We start from the raw sequence: 19146 nt of genomic DNA, 5'->3' as shown, positions 1-19146 counted from the left end.
GAACATGTAGTAGGTGATTATCAGTGTTTATAGATTTAAGAATTTGTATTTTGAATCTGAAATCACATTTTATCAATAGTTAGAAAGCATTAATGAGAGTCCTCAAATAGTTAAGGCCATAGAGAATGACGCAGAAGAAATCTCATTGAATTTTTGCCTGACCAAAAGTTGAGAAGGACTTCTTAGGCTGTGGCCAAGTACATTAGTGTCATGACTGTGTATCAGCAGTGATGCAGCGTAAACCTTGATCACACCTTCAGGTCCTCTCGCTGTCCTTATCTTAGAACAATTGGTCTATGGAGTCATTGTTTCAGCAAATACTTACGAGCCCCCACCATATGCAAGGCACTTTGCTGGGCACTAGGAGGAATGCACAGATGATTTGGACAGAGACTATATCCACAAGAGACTTACAGTCTAATAGGAAAATAAGGAAATGAAACTCTGAGAAAAGTGTTCTCCTGGGAGTGGGTCATGTGATCCATTTAGTAAGCACCAGAGAAGGTTTTTACAGAGGAGGTAAGATTTCATCTGCACTTTTAAGCATGGACAGGATTTATAGTACAGAAACAAGGGGACATTCTCAAGTCCCCTTGAACTTGGAGCAGGTTGAATGAGGGCATGACATCACACGGGACCATAGCACCTCCCCCTCTAAGTTCCCCTTAGAGACCTAGAGTGTGTGGAACGGAGGTTGTCAGAAATGAGGTTGGAAGGGAGGACCAGGCCAGGTTCTAGAGAGCTCTGAGTGCCTCAAGTGTTAGGACTTTATTCTCTAGTGAGCCTTTGAGGATTTTTATACAGGGGACTAATGTAAGAATAAACACCTTTGGGAGCTGGATCTGGTGATGGCAAGGCAGGAGATAAGGAGGATGTGAGCAGGGGTAAGTGATAGTCGGGAGAAATCCAGGAGAAGTGGTGGAAGTGGAACCACCAGTAGGACTTCGTCTCTGATTAGATTTGAGACTCTGGGAAGACCCCAAATGGGATGTCCAGTAGTCAGTAGGAAACAATGACCAAGAGCTCAGAAGGCAAGCCAAGGTAGTGTCTCAGTCTGGGAGAGGTGACTGCACTGGGACTGGGTAAGGTCACCAAGAGGGCAAGGCAGAGACGAGGAGAGAATGAAAGGGAGAATGTCACTAAGGTCCTCAAATAACGGGATTGTGGTTGATTTTTTTTTTTTTTTTTTTTTTTGGCTCTAGCAACAATCAGGGAAAAGGTAACCTTGCTTCAGAGCAGAGGGCAAAAGAATCTAGGAAGTGAATGAAGAGGGAACCCAAGTGTTGGTATATAAATCAAAGGAAACCATCTCAAATGAAAAATATGGACCAAGCTAATTTCTAGTAGGAAAAACATATTTTTCTCTGTTAATTCTTTTAAATTAAAGCAGCCAACTTCACCCTTCTCAAGGCCCAGAATTGGCATTTACTACTTGCTGAAGTAATGTTTTATAGAGGATGGAGGAGGGAGTGAGTGATTTATTGTTCCAATTATTAAATTAATTGTCTGGATGTTGAAGTTTGCACTAGAAGCTAAGGTGCTGTGGACAGGCTTGATATACCCCATGGAAGTCTGTTGTTAAAGTAATTGTTGAATTCTAAGCCAAATATTTGGCTCACTTAGTGCTTAAGGTAATTGATGCAACAGATACCAGGCCTAGCCAGAGTGCAGTGGCTTGGCAAAGTGTTACAGGTGGTATGCTAATGTAACCAATCTGTTTCCATTTCCACTTGAATCTTTAGTTTATTTTGAATGTGAGGTTGGATTATAGGATCTCCTGCCTCCTGTGTATATTTAAGCGAGAGTTTGATGAAAGCAATTCCCAGACTTCAGAAACATCCTCCGGAAATAGCAGCCAAGAGGGGCCAAGTAATGTACCAGGTTAGTGATTCCGCAATGGGATTTCAGCCATAGAATGGGGTGTGGGTCTAATAAAAGCTGGGGATTCCAACAGTACATTCTACAGAAAGGGTAAAATATGAATATTTTGAGGATTATTGTAATTGAGAACGAAATCCTGGGAGTTATCCTTTTTGAACAAAAGAATAATTGAAAGAGTTGTGATCTCTTCTGGGTTAGGTCTTGTTTCCTGGCATCTTGGAGTGCCTTAGTCATAAGACAGGTAGTGTTGTGGTTACATGAAATGCCAAAAAAACAAACAAAACCCTCTAAGAAAATGTATTGTCCACCAGCAACTTTTACTCATGATGGAAGTTTTTCCCTGCCCAAGAAATAGTGATGAAGTGTACAGGGAAAAGTGGTGGTGATAGACATAATTCCACCTATCAAGGCCTGAGCTTCCTTGGCATGAGGTCATCACTCTGCTCTACTAAGGGGTTCGTGAGTCGGTAGAAAACTGGCAGAAATGTGGAACAGTGCACACCAGAGCCACTGGACAGTGTGATCTGGGTTGACCTGGCTCCACAGTTTTACAAGATAAGATTCTAGAAGACTTGAAGTTAATGTAGGGGCGGGGCAAGGCTGTTTTTGGGAAAGTTCACCAATAGCCCGTTTTTTTAGACCTTTCTACATCTGAAGCTATGTTCTCTAACTTTTCAGGTACTCTTGACTTTGAACACATTGAAGAGCAAGCAGAAGGCATCTTTGGAGGAAGGAAAGTATATTTTCAGTGTTCGGTTTTGTAGGTGGTTCTGAGATTGGGAAGCCTCCTTTTGTGTAGCTCTAAAAGGCTTTCCCTTCATTTTTCTAGGAAACAATTAGTCTTTGGGTTTAGGTTATTTTATGGCTCTCTTTGTAACCCTTAGTGCTTAGGTCAGAATGATATTAGTTGGCAGTGTGTGTGTGTGTGTTTATGTATTTCCTGCCTGGGATAGAAGGAATGTAAGTAGGTTTCCCCAAATACACATATTAAAAGATTTTTTTTTTAATGGTGCAAAATAGGGTTGGAAGAAAGAGGGGATTGAAAACAAAGTGAGGTTAGCAAGATCATGTGTTTCTGCTGCTGGTGGACTGCCATTTTTGTCCCTGAGCTCTTTTGAGACCATGCAACAATAGAAACACACGTTGTCCCTAACATTAGACAAATGTATGATCCCCTTTTTAAAAGATTAGATTACTCAATGTTGACTTAAAACATTATTATGAGACTCAAATACCTACAAGACTCGAATAGCCACAAGCTCATATAAATACCCTATGCACATAGTCCTTTTTTAAAAGATTTTATTTATTTGAGAGAGAGAGCATGAGCCAGGGGGAGGGGCAGAGGGAGAGGGAGAAGCAGACTCCCACTGAGCAGGGAGCCTGACGCAGAGCTCAATGCCAGGACCCTGGGATCTGACCTGAGCCGAAGGCAGACGCTTAACCAACTGAGCCACCCAGGCGTCCCCCGCATAGTTCTTTTCATACGCATACTTGGTTCAGTTATTTATTGCTGTGTAACAAACTACTCCAGATACTTAGTGGATTAAAAAATAATCCTTTTATTGCCTCTCAGAATTAAGTGGGTTGACTGGGGCTAAGATGGATGGCTCATCTGCTGATCACTGTTCAGTCTCTTGGGGCTGGTGATTGGGCCTGGTACATCCAAGGTTTTATACTCACATTTCTGGCTCCTTGGTAGGAATATCTGCAAGGCTGGGACCTCTTTTTCTCCCTCCCTCTCTCTCTCTCTACATGTAACTATCTTAGGCTTCTTTTTAGCATGGTGACTGGCTCTAAGTGCAAAGATCCTGACAGGATAGGCCAACAATGTACAACACTAACTGAGCCTCTTCTTGTATCGTGTTGCTAATATCCTGTTGATCAAAGCAAATCACATGGCTGAGCCCAGTGTCAGTGTGGGAGGGGCCTACATAAGGATGTCTATACCAGGAAAGTCTCTTTTGTTGCGGGGGCCACCAGTGTTAGCAGTCTAACAGTAAAACCTGTGAAATTTGAATTAGCAGTATTATTTACTATGATGAAAGATGTTTTTCTGAAACACAAAGTATGTTGAGTTCAACATGATGACACTCCCATGTGCTCTTGTGGTATCTCAACTTTCCCATCATTTTCTAGTATTGAACAGCAGTGACACTGTCTTCACATCTTTTTGGAGCACATAGCATGAATGGAGTATTTTCCTGTGAAATCCTCTCTCTGCCTTTCTTGCTAACCTGCAAACATGAAGGTCTCGCCATTTGGCATTCATTTGATTGTAAACACAATATAGCCACTGACACAACAATGGGGTGGCAGTGCTCAGTTATGCAGTGATCTGCTCTCTGATCAAGGACATGCTTATTAATTTTTTAATTATATAAATGACACACAGTTATAATAGATGCTGCGATGACCCCTGACAGCTTGCTAACGAACCTCAGTTTGAAGCACACTGCGTGGTCATGGTTTGTGTCAACACGCCTCAAAGTGGGGTCTGCAGACTGCTTGCTACCGGTCTGTGACATGGGAAGTACAGAGCATGGGAGTAATCACTGGGCCACTTTTATGGCACCTTGACACTGCCACATCCACGTGCGTGGTCAGGGGACCTGGTATAGACTAAGGCATCAGTTAGCTGTAAAGTGGAAGTATACGCAACAGGTCCTTTACCACAGGTACTTTGCTAGGCCCTGAATTACAGCACCTTACATAAAAAAATAAACTCCTAATTGAGGAGAAACACAACTGTGTGCAGTTCTCCACCCATAGATGAGACCCAGCAGAAGAACACTCAAATCGAGGAGTCAGTCAGGAATCTGGATAAAAAAAGCCAGGTCCTGTCACTGTGGGAAGATAGGGACTTTGGTTTAAAATTGGACAGTGGTGAGATCTTCATTGTGCCCTCACCTTACAATAGAGTTGAAGTTAAAACAAGATTGTGTTGTTACAGGAGCTTATTAATACTCAAGTCCCCCAAGGTTGACTATGGGGTTAGAACTGACTGGTGGGTGTGTCTGGGTCCGAGTGCATGCGAGAAGGGCGTCTGTGGCTCATCTGGCTTTTCCCCTACCATGCACTCCTTTAGTGAGGAGAACACCCCCCTGGACTTGGACGACCACGGCGGCAGAACCTTCCTCCGAGTCTTGCTGCATTTGACGATGCACGACTACCCGCCCCTGGTGTCGGGGGCCCTGCAGCTCCTCTTCCGGCACTTCAGTCAGAGGCAGGAGGTCCTGCAGGCCTTCAAACAGGTAGCTGGGGTTGCCATTCGTGTGTGTGTGTGTGTGTGTGTGTGTGTGTGTGTGTGGTGGTGGTGGTGTCGACTTTCCAAGAGGTGGTTGTGCGCCCCTGACACATTACATTTGTTCAGGTCCAGCTGCTTGTTACCAGCCAAGATGTCGACAACTACAAACAGATCAAACAAGACTTGGATCAGCTGAGATCCATTGTGGAAAAGTCAGAGCTCTGGGTGTACAAAGGGCAGGGCCCTGACGGGGTCATGGATGGTGCCTCTGGTGAAAATGAACATAAGAAAACAGAGGTGGGTGAAACGCAGGTCACGCCTCCAGAGCAGATGGATGGGCTCCTCAAACAAGGGAATATCCTCTCTGGTTTTAGGTAAAAGTGCAGATTGTAGGATTGTAGGATGAGCTTTATTCTCCAGGGATCTGCTTGTTAAGTAGCCGAAGTAACAGCCATTCTCCTAGGAAATAAGCTGCAAAATGGAAGTTTAGCTATTTCTTCTGTGTTACCTTGGACCATGGGGAATAGACTTTGTTGTTGAGTGGATGAGCACCAGATTTCCCTTGCAGACCCACCCAGGAAAGAACCTGTTCTCAGTAGGCTGGCCCCCCATCGTCTCCCACCTCAGTGAAATCATGTCAATCAGAATGAGTTGGGCTGAAACCCAGCATGACTATAGGAAAACTGCCAAACTCTCATGGTTTCCTAAATGCTGATGCCAACCTGAACAAACAGACTATTGCCCGAGGGCCGAACAAACCACACTTACATTTATTTTTGGTCCCTAGGAGGGGAATAACAAGTCACAAAAGCACGAGAGCACCAGCAGCTACAACTACAGGGTGGTAAAAGAGGTAAGTGGCCTTCCTGCCTTCTTTCCTTCTTTATTAATTCTCCTAGGAGCTATGGTTTGTGAAAGTCAAGTTGAAAGTGCAAACACTTCAGCTTTTTTCTTCATGTAAAGTTTCACAGGGAGAAAGAAGCTTGCAGAGGTTACATACTTGGGTTTTACGGTCAGATCTTGGTTCAAAGCAATTTCTGCCACTTTTTTGTGTGTGTCCTCAATTTTCTCACTTTTTATAGGTGCAGTTAGCACCTGTATTTCTGAAGGTTTATAATTGACCAAAGGATTAATTGATATAATTGTCAAGGCTCTATCTCAGTGGCTGGCACATAGTCCACCAGGGAGGGCTCTGGGTCTTTAGAATTCTTTGCATAAGGTAGTTCAGAGTTAGGAGGTTGGGAGCTTTGTGGTTTTTTTTTTACCCCAGAGCAAACTCTTCCCAAGTCCCTGGCAATGATGCTGAGTCTCACCATTTTAGGAGATCTTTCTGAAACTGTCCCACTTTTGGTTGAAGCCATAATCCACTGCGTAACGTACACTGGAAAGACATGGTCTTAGCCATGTGGAGGTTCGGTTTGACGCGATTAACAGGGATACTACATATTAGAGCACCATCTCCCTCATTCTGGGTGTTTTAATATGCTGTGATCACTTCCGCCTCCCTGCCCACGACCAGTGCCTACGGTTTTTTTTCTCAGTCGTGCTCCCTAGTTTTCGGAGGTCGATTTCTTTCATTTTTTTTTTTTTTCAAAAAAATTTCATCTGGTTTATTGAGGTATAATTGACCAAAAAAGTACTGTCACCTCCCTGAAGCGTGACACGCAGTAATTTGATAGACATACTCTCTGAGATGACTGCCACAATCAGGTTAACGAACACCTCCATCACCTCGCAGAGCAAGCTCTTCGAGGGGGGTGAGAACACTTAGGATTTACTTCAGCAAATTTCACCTGTACGTACACCTTCACTGACTGTTGTTGCCGTGCGGTACATTGGAGCTCAGAACTGCGAGGTTGGTCAGAGGTACAACCGTTGGGTGTCTCTCTCGGACAGATTCTGATTCGCCTCAGCAAGCTCTGTGTTCAGGAGAGCGCGTCTGTGAGGAAGAGCCGGAAGCAGCAGCAGCGCTTGCTCCGGAACATGAGCGCGCACGCCGTGGTGCTGGAGCTGCTGCAGATCCCCTACGAGAAGGTGAGCGAGTCCCCCTCGGGGTGGGGGGGATCCCCGGGTTTTCCTAAACCCTTCGCATTTGGTATCATTGGCCAAGACATGAAGTATGTGATGGCCGTGAGTATAAGGCCCTTGTAGGTCACTTGTATGAAACAAAGAGCATCATAAAATGGGATCACCCACAACCTGCCTCCAACTGTAGGATTCTAAGCCAGAATCCATTGATTGTCGCCTCGCTCCCACGCCACGCTGGATGCGAAGGTTCGATAGACGGAGCTCTGTCTGCACACGGGCTTGTGCTGCACAGAGTCCTCTGCAAGTGCCCTTCAGGCAGTTTAAGCCCTACAGGTTGCTAGGGGCATGTGGGAACATAGAGCTTGCCCGCTTTGGAGGTCCTCAGGAGTGTGCTGACGTCTGGCCGAGTATTTGGATCTAGCATATACTTTGCTCTAAGCCCTCTTTTCTGTCATTGGAAGCTACACTCTCTGTCGTGTTCTTTCACGCCAGCGTTTGTCATTGACAGTGCTAGGATTTAGGGAAGTAGGGTAATAGTGCTTAGCACTGTGCAGCCTGCCTGACGCTTGCAAAAGCGTCCGTTCGCTTCCAAAATCCAGTGCAGTTGTCTTGGTGTTCCCACTTGACAGATGAGGAGACTGAGGCTTGGGGAAATTTAGAGTCCCAGGGCATAGATTTCTGCCTCTTGAGTTTACCAGTGACTGCCAGAGAAACTTGCTGGTGTAGAGCTGCCTGAAGAAGGCTTACTGCTCGTGCGTGCCAGGGGGCACTGCACTAGGTCATTTTCATTCACTAGTTCATTTCATCCTTAAGACAGCACATGAGAGAGGTCATGCTTTTAGTAGCCCCACTTTAGGTGAGAAGGCTGTCGCCAGCGGTTCAATACCTTGCCTATACGGCCCAGCAACACATGACAGAGCCAGCCTGCCCAGTTGTGGAGCCCAGGTCTTGTTTTCTGTACCTGCTGCCCTGTGCTCAAGGAAGTTCTTGGCAGAGGCCACCACCACAGTCATGGGGACTGTGGGATTCAGGCTACTCAAGCCTTTCAGTAGCCACAATTAAGCTTAATCCCTCTACTAGGTCAGGAACTTAACTAACTTGAAATTAATGTAAGTGTGCATGTCATCCAAACTTGACTGACATTTAGACTAGAACCAGCAAGCTGATTCACCACCTTGCTATGTGTAAAGAATGTGAGGAGGTGGTTTGCTGGCCTTATCTTTGCCTCATAATATCATCAGTTGCCTTAAAGTTGTGCCTTCGTAGAGTAATGTTAACCTAACGAATAGGTAACCTGATGTGGCTGGAATTGGTGGCAGAACATAGTGTGTGTGTGTGTGTGTGTGTGTGTGTGTGCGCGCGCGCGCGTGAGTGCAGATATCCCAGTGTGGGAGAACAGTGGAGGAATTGCTACAGATACCCTCTTGTTACGTGATGTCTTTAGAGCTTACCTGCCTTGTAAAAATCCATGTCAAATGATGAAGTCTTTAGTTTGGTGAGCCCCAGCAGACTCTCCTTTTAGCTGAAGAAGTGAAAGAGTGCAGAACTGTTTGAGGTGACTGCTGCCAACCAGCAGTGTCTCTCTCTGCCCCAAGGCCTCTGATTTCTTAGAACTGGAAGGCGTGCCACTTTTCTCTGTTAATGGGAGACAAATGTAATACCCACTCTGTTGTGTGGGGATTTGCTATTAATGTCCTCTTAAACTCGCCCGTTTTGGATTGTTAAAGCTGGTAGCTCAGACTCCTTCTGTTAGTTGTTCTGACAGATGTGTCCTGTTTTCTCCCAGGATGATTATCTAGACCAGGGTGAGCAAACTGCAGACATGAACCAAATCCAGCCTACCACCTGTTTTTATACAGCATATTAGCTAAGAATGATTGTTCCATTTTTAAATAGTTACATTCTTAGTGGTACGTGCATGATGTCCTCTCTTTTGCTTTTTGACCCACAAAGCCTAAAGTTCTGTCTGACCCTTGGTCTAGACCAGGACCAGTAGCTAACGTTGATTATGTGATAACCATCTAAGCACTTGACATGGATTTTGTCACTTAATCTTCATGGCAACCATATGAAGTATGCATTTTTATTACCTCCATTTTGCAGATGAGGAGACGGAGGCCCTGAACGGTTAAGTAACTTGCCCGACGTCACACAGCTAGTGAGTGGTAGATCTGGCCTAAGAACTAAGCAGTCAGGTTTCACGGCCTGCCTTCCTAACTGCTAGGCTCTCCAGCCTCTGAAAAGAGGTGAGAAGACTTAGGGAGGTTCCCGTGGGCTAAACGAATAGGAGGGATGACTCCATTTCATTCTCCTTTCATCTTTGCTACATTAAAGGTTTATTTGTTTAGAATTGGGCAGAATGGCAGTAGGGTTTAATCAGTTGTCTTATCATGGGGCATCTGATGCTTTACAAACACTGAGTATATGTTTTTACTGTAGGAAATGAGAATCACATAACCAGCTGTGTGAAATGCCTGGGGCAGGTATTATCCCCATTTTGCAGATGGGAAAACTACCTCTTGGGTTAAATGCTGAGCCTGAGGTGACAAGGAAAGGATTACAGCAAGTATATTTGCCCAAATCGATAATCTAAAGTGATTTCTACTCCGACATGTTATCTCCTGCCAAAAGCTCTAATGCATATATGCGTTAGGCAGATTAAGAAGGGTGAGCCCGAGAGCTGGGGCGATGTGGGCTCTCCACCAGTGAGGCACTCAGCTGTTGCTCTGCTGTCTCTCTGTTCTCAGAAATGGGGGGGTTCAGAGATCTGGGGGCATTGCTAGAAATGGGATCCAGAGGCTTCCTTTCAGCTTCCACTCTGTGTTGCATCTTTCCCGAATAAATTCTTTTTGTATCTGCCCATGGCTAGCGGAAGAGGATATAGCACAATTGAACAGGTTACTGGCTTCTTTGAAGTGTCAACAGCACAGCACCCCCATATTTTCACACAACAGGCCCTCAGCAAGCACCTGCAGCACCCCACTCGGCAGGTGATGGGTGTGTCGAGGAACTGGGTCTCCTGGCCTGGAGATAGGTGCTGCCGCCTGCTGACCTTCTCTTGTCCACAGCATAGCCCTGTTTTCAACCTATTTTTCATCTATCTCCTTCCACACAGGCTGAAGATACCAAGATGCAGGAGATAATGAGGCTGGCACATGAATTCCTACAGAATTTCTGTGCAGGCAACCAGCAGAATCAAGCCTTGCTACACAAACACATAAACCTGTTTCTCAACCCAGGGGTAAGACTCCAGGCCTGTCTGGAAATCTATGAGGGGAGGAGGGCAGGAAGCAGTAAGAGGAACAGCTTGTTCTTTTGCTGTTGTGACCACGGGGACTTGTGTAATGCAACATTCATTCCAAGGGGAACATTTGGACCAATTCTTAGGAGGACATAAATACTCCCCATCTTTTTAGGGGAGAAAGCGGGGGAAGGGAGGAGGAGGTGGTAGGGCAAGGTAAGATCTATTTATATTTTTTCTTAACATTATTACATCAAATTTTAGCCCTAGAGAGTTGCTGATTCTCACTCTCCAGCCACATCCTCCTGAGGTCATGCATAAAGTTTTTGATGTACATAATATAATACATAATACGTTAGATACATACAAATACATAATATATTCATTTAAAACATAACTGTGTTAGATATGTTTTGAAAGTATGTATTGTGCAGTTTTTTAAAGAAAAATGGTGATGTACTCTACACTTTATTTTGCATTTTGATTTTTTCACTTAATACATTACGGCTGTCTTTGCCAGTCATACATATATAATTTTTTTGCATTTTTGATGAGAGGTTGTGATGGCTACATGGAGTTCCCTAGTATGGCTGTAACTTTTTAAAAATCATTCTCATATTAGTAGACATTTAGACAATGTTTAATTTTTTGGCTTTGTAAATAATTCTACAAAGGACATCCGTGTAAGTACACGCACACTCACACACTCATTTTTTAGTACCACTAGGGCTTTGGAGGAGAAGGACTGATAGGCTGAGGGGTAATACTCCCTCTTTGTTATGTATGAGGAAAGAAAAGACTAAAGATAAAAAGGTTAAAGCCCCCTACCTCATACCAAACATATAACTTAGTCACTCAATAACTCTGGGTAAAAAATAGAAAATAAATCTTTTAGAAGATAACATGAAAATATCTTGATGACCTGGTGGAAACTGAAATCTTACACAGTATACAAACAGCACTAATTATAAAGGAAAATATCAATAAACCAGGCTTCTTTAAAAACTTCTATTCACCAAATGACGTTATTAAAATCCTCCATAGGCAAACCAGAGAGTGGGAGGAGACATTTGCATTGCATGTGTCCAATAAAGAACTCCTATCCAGAATATATAACCAACTCAAAAAAGTCAATAAGGAAAAGGACAAACCACTTTTAAAAGGGGTTTTTAAAAATGGGTAAAAAAAAAACTTTAAAATGAAATCATCCATAGAAGAAATCCAGACAGCCAGTAAATGGGACAAAGTGATCATCAGAGAAGTGTAAATTAACTAAGATTTGCACAGCAAAGTATGACTAAAACCAAAGAGACCAACAACACTGTAAATCAGCTAGGGTATGGAAAAGCTCTAGTGTAGAGTAGAAATTGTTAACATCTTTTGAAAGCTGTTGGCAAGTACTTTCTCAAGCCAAACGTTTATACTTTGCAACCCAGCAATTCCACTCTTGCGTGTAAACCCAACAGAAATGCACATATATTAAAGTTTAGCAGAAGACACGTTGAAGAATGCTCAGAGCAGCCCTATTTGTGCTAAGTGTAGTGTTACTATTTGCCATTAAAACCGGATACGCACCCAAATGCCCATCAGCAATAGAATAGATAAGCAGATTGTGGTTTATCCGTGCCATGGAATATACATAGCAGTGACTGCAAACAAACTACTGATACATGCAACAACATGTTGAGAGCATTGCAAATGTGCTATTGAGCAAAAGAAACCAGACAGGAGAGAGTACAGGAGGCTCAACAGCGGGCAAAACTGATCTGTGGTAGCAGAAATCAGAACGAGTTAAATTGGGTGGCGAGGCGTTTCGTTTCTTGATCTGGGTGCTGGGGTTTCCTGTGTAGTTCATTGAGCTGAAGACTAGTGATTTGTTTCCCTTTCTGTGTGTTTATTATGATTAAAAAAGAAGGCAGGGGTCGCCTGGGTGGCTCAGTCCTTAAGCGTCTGCCTTCAGCTCAGGTCATGATCTCAGGGTCCCGGGATCGAGCCCCACATCGGGCTCCCTGCTCCACGGGAAGCCTGCTTCTCCCTCTCCCACTCCCCCTGCTTGTGTTCCCTCTCTCGCTGTGTCTTTCTCTGTCAAATAAATAAATAAAATCTTTAAAAAAAAAAAAAAGGCAGCACAGAAGTGAGAAAGGAGAAAGGTCTCTTCGTGGGTTTAAATGCTTCTCTCTGTGTGCTTTGGTAGACTTTTTCTCACGTTGTACTCTGCTCTAGCCGCCTTTTGACCATTTCCCTGTGTTCCTGCCCTCACTCTTGTGCCAGATCCTGGAGGCAGTCACCATGCAGCACATCTTCATGAACAATTTCCAGCTCTGCAGTGAGATCAATGAGCGGGTTGTCCAGCACTTTGTTCACTGCATTGAGACTCACGGTCGAAACGTCCAGTACATAAAGTTCCTGCAGACGATCGTCAAGGCAGAAGGGAAATTCATCAAAAAATGCCAAGACATGGTCATGGCTGAGGTGACAACTATTTATCTCTATATACCTTCATCTGGTGTTCCATACAAATTTTTTAAATTATTGCTGTCTATATGAACTGGCACCCTGTCCCGGAGCCACATAAACGACAAAACGTAATTGTGGTTTGTGTGTGTAAGAGAGAGAGTGTGTTTGTGAGCTTAAATTGTGTATATAGGTGAGAATCTGATCAGATTTTTCATAACAGTGAACCTATTTATTTTAAGGCATTTTGGCTCAGATTCTTCTGAGAGGGGAAAAAATAGGAATATTGAACCCAAATTACAATGAGTAGAGATTAAGTGTAGATAGAAACCAGTGAGCCAGAACAGCCTATGTTCCTGTGGATTATAGGACTTTTTCCTTAATTATTCACTTTACTAGCTAGAAAAATTGTTGCTTGCTGATTCATGGGAAGAAGCTGGGTTGTCTGTGGGAAGCGGTGCCCCATGGGATGTTGTCTGACCAGGAAAGCCCTCTGCCACACCTGTGGTTTTGGTGTTCAAATATACTTAATTAAATCTTTCCACCTGTTTAAAAAATGAAACCTCAAGTAAATCCACCTAACACTTGGATTTATAATCCTGTCTAATAAAAAAATCATAGGATTCCAGTGGAAGGTAATGTAGTGTAATTAAAAGAATTGACTTGACCTGGGATGTGAATGTAGGCTAGGCTACTTTACTGGCACTGTGAGCTGATGACTTCCCCAACCCTCAGCGCGCCTTCCTACAAAACGAAGGCGCAGTGGTATTCAGCCGAGAAGCTGATATGCCGACTCAGTGAAATAATGGTGACAATAATAGCTAACATTTATTGGAAGCCTGCCATACCCTAGTCACGGTTCTAAGCAATTTACATATAATCAGTGATTTAATCTGCATGACGCAGCACCATGAGTTAGATACCATCTTTGTCCTCAGTTTTACAGACAAAACTGAGGCACAGTGAGGTTAGATAATCCACCTGGGGTGTTTATCATGGTATCTGGCACCTAATTAGGGCTTATAGAGGTGAGTTGTTATTATGCAGATACTATTGACTATATTTATTTTGATTTCTGTGCCAGCTCGTTTTTCGATCTTCTGTATTTCCCACAGTGCTGAAATTGACTAACTCTTCAGTAGATTTATGAGAAGCCACACACAGTCCTGGGGACAAGTTATAAGTAGGAATGCCTTGATTTTTTTGACGAGTATTGAAAGGAAGGCGTATCTTAGTAAGAAGTGGATAATTGGTAATTGTGAAGACAGAAGGCAGTATGTGAAAGAGTTGTAAGAGGGATACTACTTTTCAAGCGTAAAAAAGATGGAAACATTTTTAAAAAGAAAAATCATAGCCTAAATATTAGGTTTGGAAGTCCAAGTGCAAGCTTGCCGTCTACATTTCCACTTGATACATGAATGTTGGTCTGTGGACTTTCTCTTCCCCTGATGGTTTGTTAAGGCGACTGTCAAATACCTGTATCTGTCGATTAAAATGCTGCTGCTGGAGATTTTCAGTTACTGATTCAGAGAAATGAATGAAATTTCGATGAGTTTAGTAATATGGGTGAGACTGGCTTTGGAAAGCAAATGCTGACAGAACATCTCTCTTTCTCTGCGAGTAGATATTTTTTAAACGGTGCCCCCCCCCCCCCCCGCAAGAGTGTAAAATAAACAAGCCCTGTTCTTTTTATAGCTGGTTAATTCGGGAGAGGACGTCCTCGTGTTCTACAACGACAGAGCCTCTTTCCAGACCCTGATCCAGATGATGAGGTCAGAGCGGGACCGGATGGACGAGAACAGCCCTCTCATGTACCACATCCACCTGGTGGAGCTCTTGGCCGTGTGCACCGAGGGCAAGAACGTCTACACGGAGATAAAGTGCAACTCTTTGCTCCCGCTGGATGACATCGTCCGCGTTGTGACCCACGAGGACTGCATCCCCGAGGTAAGCGAGCCTTTCTCATGCCTCTGCACATGGCCGGCCCACACGAGACCTCACAGTGCTGAGACCTGTCGCTCATTTCATAGCGACATCTCAGTTGGTGGGAGCAACATTTTCTCGAATGCCAATTTTGTGCATGAAGATCGTCGGCGTTGGGGGGATGTTAGTCTTTCCTACTGTCTCCTTGAGAACCTTGGGAATCTGCTGCTGCGCTTCTGTTCTTGGAAATTAATAATTCAGCCTGTGGAGCAAAGAGGATTTTTGAATCCCCTTTGAATGATGTCTGAAAAACAAGATTGAATGGGTTGATATATGGTTCCTGTGCAAGTAAGACCTATTCTGCAAGTTTATTCTTTAAAATGAAAATTTGTATTGTAGAAATGATGACAATTATAAAATACTGAGGAACTACAGGAAAGCAATAGGAAAATCAAAATAATCTATAATTCCACCACCCATAATAAATACCTGTTAGGTTTTGGAAATGATTCCTTCTAAGCTGTCCATTTTCTTGTTCATGTATTTTGGCTGGTAACAAAAACAACAAAAACTGTGGATCATTCAGAATATAGTTTGCCTTTGTATATTTAAAATACATACTACTAATTTATATCTTAAACTAAATGTACATATATTTATATATAGCATATGTAGTATGTATCATATATATATACACTATTATGTTTTTAGGTTATTTTTTTGAAAAGTTAATACATTTTGAAAAGTTCAAATAGCAGAGACTATAAAGGAGTAAACTAGGCAAAATCTCCTAATCTGTCCCCTCCCGCCCCACAGAAAATCATTTATTATGTTCTTGTACATTGTCTAGAATTCTGCATATAAACAAATATAAATATATATTGTCCATTCCCCTGCTCCCTCTTTTTTTTTTTTTTTTTAAACACAAGAGGTGATATTATGGATACACTGTTCTTCTCTTCGTTATCAGTCTGTAAAGAGAGTCCACATTCCTTTTTTATAGTTACATAAAAATTTTATCATATGGATGTGCTGTAATTGCCCTGCATGGCTATTCAACGGGCTTATGCGAATATAATGAGATGATAATAACTGGTGATTCTAATGAAGGAGGAAATGACAAGATGGCATTTTTCTCAGCCTTGTCCACACAGCATTTTCTCAGACTTTTTGATTCTTATTTATCTGATAGGTGAAAATAGTGTTCTAACATAGTTTTGATTTGCATTTCTCTTATTCCACATATACCAAACCGATTTTTCAGAAAAGTCTGTTTCTGTCTTCAGGTTAAAATTGCATACATTAACTTCCTTAATCACTGCTATGTGGATACTGAGGTGGAAATGAAGGAGATTTACACCAGCAATCACATGTGGAAATTGTTTGAGAATTTCCTTGTGGACATCTGCAGGGTAAGGCTCTCTGGGACTGAGTGGCAGAGCGCAAGTGTGTGTGCGCGCATGTCTGGACATCCCTATGCAGGCATAAGGGAAATATCTGCATGATTTCAACTTTGTTAATGTGTGGTACAGGGCGGCAGATGTGACTCTTATCATTGCACACATCTCATTTCTTCTACCTTTTACTCCTAGTAAAAGAAACTCCTAGGGAAGATGGATTATTTCTGCTTTTCATTTCATCCTTTATGGATTGATCTGTGAATAATAATCTGAGATGTATTAAAATCACATCTAAAAGTTTTCTTTTCCTTGACAGTATTTCTTCTTGAAGGACACCTTCCTGAGCTTGAGCATTTCTCTCCTTCGGTCTGGTGTCGAGGATTCTGCAAAGCACTTCCGTTTGCATCTGCTTTGCTGATCCAGCCGTTGTGCTGGGCTTCATACTCTTGATTTGGTTTTGCTCCAAGCTTAACATTGATCCTAAGGCTGCAAGACTTACCACCTAACAAGGCACACCATAGATTCACTAGGAGTTTTGTGGTGGTAGATTTGGGGGAGGGGTGCCAGTAACCAAGAGAGAGTAATTGTAAAGTGAATCTTAATTTTGGAAACGTGTTAAAAAGAAAGGTGCATTGTAGAGTCCTAGACTGTGATAATTTCTGCTTGATGGTACAGTTACCAGTGCAAAACAAGGAACCTATAAGAACTTGTTTTCTTCCCAATCTAGGACTTTATTTAATAATACCCAGGTATTGGTATCACAGACATATATATATATTTTAAATCTCAAATTCCTCTAGTCTTTTAATCGCATAAATCTAGTTTTTTTGGAGACTGGGATGGAAGGACTGTTTTGCTTTATTTTTATTTTATGTTGTATTATTTTTTTTTAAAGTAGGCTGTACACCCAGTGTGGAACCCAGTGTGGGGCTTGAACTCATGACCCTGAGATCAAGACCTGAGCTGAGATCAAGAGTCAGAGGCTTAACTGACTGAGCCACCCAGGCACCCCTGCTTTGTTTTTTTTTTTTTTTAATCAGGGCTGAGCAAAGTTTTCTGTAAAGGACCAGATATTAAATATGTTCAGCTTTGTGGGCCACCTGGTCTCTGTCACAACTACTCAACTCTGCCCTGGTAGTTTGAAAGCAGCCATGACAATATGTAATCATGTGGGCATGGCTGTGTTCCAATAAAACTTTATTTATAAAAGCAGCCACCAGGGGTGTCTGGGTGGCTCAGTCGTTAAGTGTCTGCCTTTGGCTCAGGTCATGATCCCGAGGTCCTGAGATCGAGCCCTGCATCGGGCTCCCTGCTCTGAGGGAAGCCTGCTTCTCCCTCTCCCACTCCCGCTGCTCGTGTTCCTTCCCTCTCTCGCTGTGTCTCTCTCTGTCAAATAAATAAATAGAATCTTTAAAGAAAAAAAAAAAGCCGCCACCAGCCCTTAACTTTGCTGACCTCTACATTACATTATTCAGAAATGTAAAATCAGTTGCTAATTTCATTCTCTGAATTTGTCTACAAACTGCTCAGCATTAAGCTTAGAACATGGTAGTTAATAAAACTTGATTCTTTTTTGTCCTTCATATATTTTTATGATAAGCACTGTTAATGTCTCAAACTGTAGGACTAATGAATTTGGTAATAAAACTTGATTTTTTAAAAATGTATTTTCTAAACCTTTCCCTCTAAATTTCTAATCTTGTTTTAAGCAGCAAAATTAAGTAGAATGCAAGTAAAATCTGAAGTCTCTCCTCACCCTAAAACTTACAGAGTCCATAACTCTGACTCACAGCCCACTACTTTCAACAGCATTGCATATCAGTAACTTTTTAAAAATTGAAGTGTAGTTGACACACAATGTTACATTAGTTCCACTGTACAACATAGTGATTTGACAACTCTATAGTAACATGTTTATGGAATGAAAGAGTGTTGTGGATTTGGAGAATATCACATGGACTTCACTGGTGTATTTGATTCTCTTGATTATATGGATTAGGAAACCATGGTCTATAACAGATGAATGGCTTAACCAGGAGGACAGTTTACTTTTAGGGAAAAGTACAGACAACTATAGTTACTATGCCTTTTGCTGCCTTTTTAAGGTTTAGATTTGCCACACGTGGCTAGGAATTTGGAAGCAAAGGCCCTGTAGGTCCCATCCCGATTTTAATGTTTTGTGCGTCTGCATGTGATATCCGAGTTGATCAGCTTCTCTTTCTGCATGATTTATTGTTGTTGTTGTTATTATTACTGTAATTCCTGAGAGGGAGACATATTGACCTGCAAGCCTTTACCTTTCATTTGTTAAGGGTAATCAGCAGGAGTGGTCACAGATTTCTTAATCCTACAACTGACTGCAGGTTCTGGTGTCATGTCTGAAACATCCAATTGCCTTGCAGGCCTGTAACAACACCAGTGACCGGAAGCACGCAGACTCAATTTTGGAGAAGTACGTTACTGAAATTGTCATGAGTATCGTTACCACCTTCTTCAGTTCTCCCTTCTCAGACCAGAGCACGACGCTGCAGGTAAGAAAGGCAAATGCACGTGCAGGGTGTTCACGGCCGAGCTTCGGCAGGGGCCATTGGCATGGATTTGGCAGTGAGCAGCTATCCATGAGCCGTTCTGCAAGGCATTCAGACAAGATGCTTTTCTTGCTGTGGAGGGCCCCTTGGCTAAAGAAGCACCTGAGAATGCTTTTCTGTACCAGATGAATCTATTGGTTGTTGATTTTTTTTTTCCCCTTAAGATGCCTTTTCTTCCCCCTTCAATCTTATTATTCCTCCCCTTCAATCTTAGAAGAAGGAGAAGAAGCTTTCAGATAGGTGCTAGCATGTTATTAACACTTTTTAAAAATTCATTTGGAGATCCCGATTCTAACTCCCAGGCGTGTACCCAGAGTTCACCCAAAGCGGTGCGGGGCTAGCGTGAGAAGGTGTTCAGCCTGGCTGGCGGGGCTGCTGCGTGGC

General features: G+C 42.8%; 1 protein-coding gene across 6 annotated transcripts in view; it reads left to right on the top strand.

The window, feature by feature from the left end:
• The window catches only part of ITPR1 (inositol 1,4,5-trisphosphate receptor type 1), a 325747-nt gene that overhangs the window by 168148 nt on the left and 138453 nt on the right, over nt 1-19146 (top strand). For 3 of the 6 annotated variants that reach the window (XM_036075557.2, XM_036075555.2, XM_036075554.2), the window contains exons 25-35: nt 1743-1881; nt 2560-2614; nt 4970-5135; nt 5255-5425; nt 5916-5981; nt 7025-7162; nt 10272-10397; nt 12669-12869; nt 14547-14798; nt 16061-16186; nt 18577-18705. In XM_036075557.2, coding sequence (XP_035931450.1) covers nt 1743-1881; nt 2560-2614; nt 4970-5135; nt 5255-5425; nt 5916-5981; nt 7025-7162; nt 10272-10397; nt 12669-12869; nt 14547-14798; nt 16061-16186; nt 18577-18705 — 1569 coding nt within the window. Of the gene's footprint in view, nt 1-1742; nt 1882-2559; nt 2619-4969; nt 5136-5254; nt 5426-5915; nt 5982-7024; nt 7163-10271; nt 10398-12668; nt 12870-14546; nt 14799-16060; nt 16187-18576; nt 18706-19146 lie in introns of all 6 variants that reach the window. The other 3 variants (XM_078075812.1, XM_078075800.1, XM_078075794.1) reach the window with 1 other exon arrangement.

The sequence above is a fragment of the Halichoerus grypus genome, chromosome 1, assembly GCF_964656455.1.
Source record: "Halichoerus grypus chromosome 1, mHalGry1.hap1.1, whole genome shotgun sequence".
In the NCBI taxonomy this organism is placed as follows: domain Eukaryota; kingdom Metazoa; phylum Chordata; class Mammalia; order Carnivora; family Phocidae; genus Halichoerus; species Halichoerus grypus.
The sequence above is the reverse complement of the archived record's forward strand: the minus strand, read 5'-3'. Positions and strand labels throughout refer to the sequence as shown.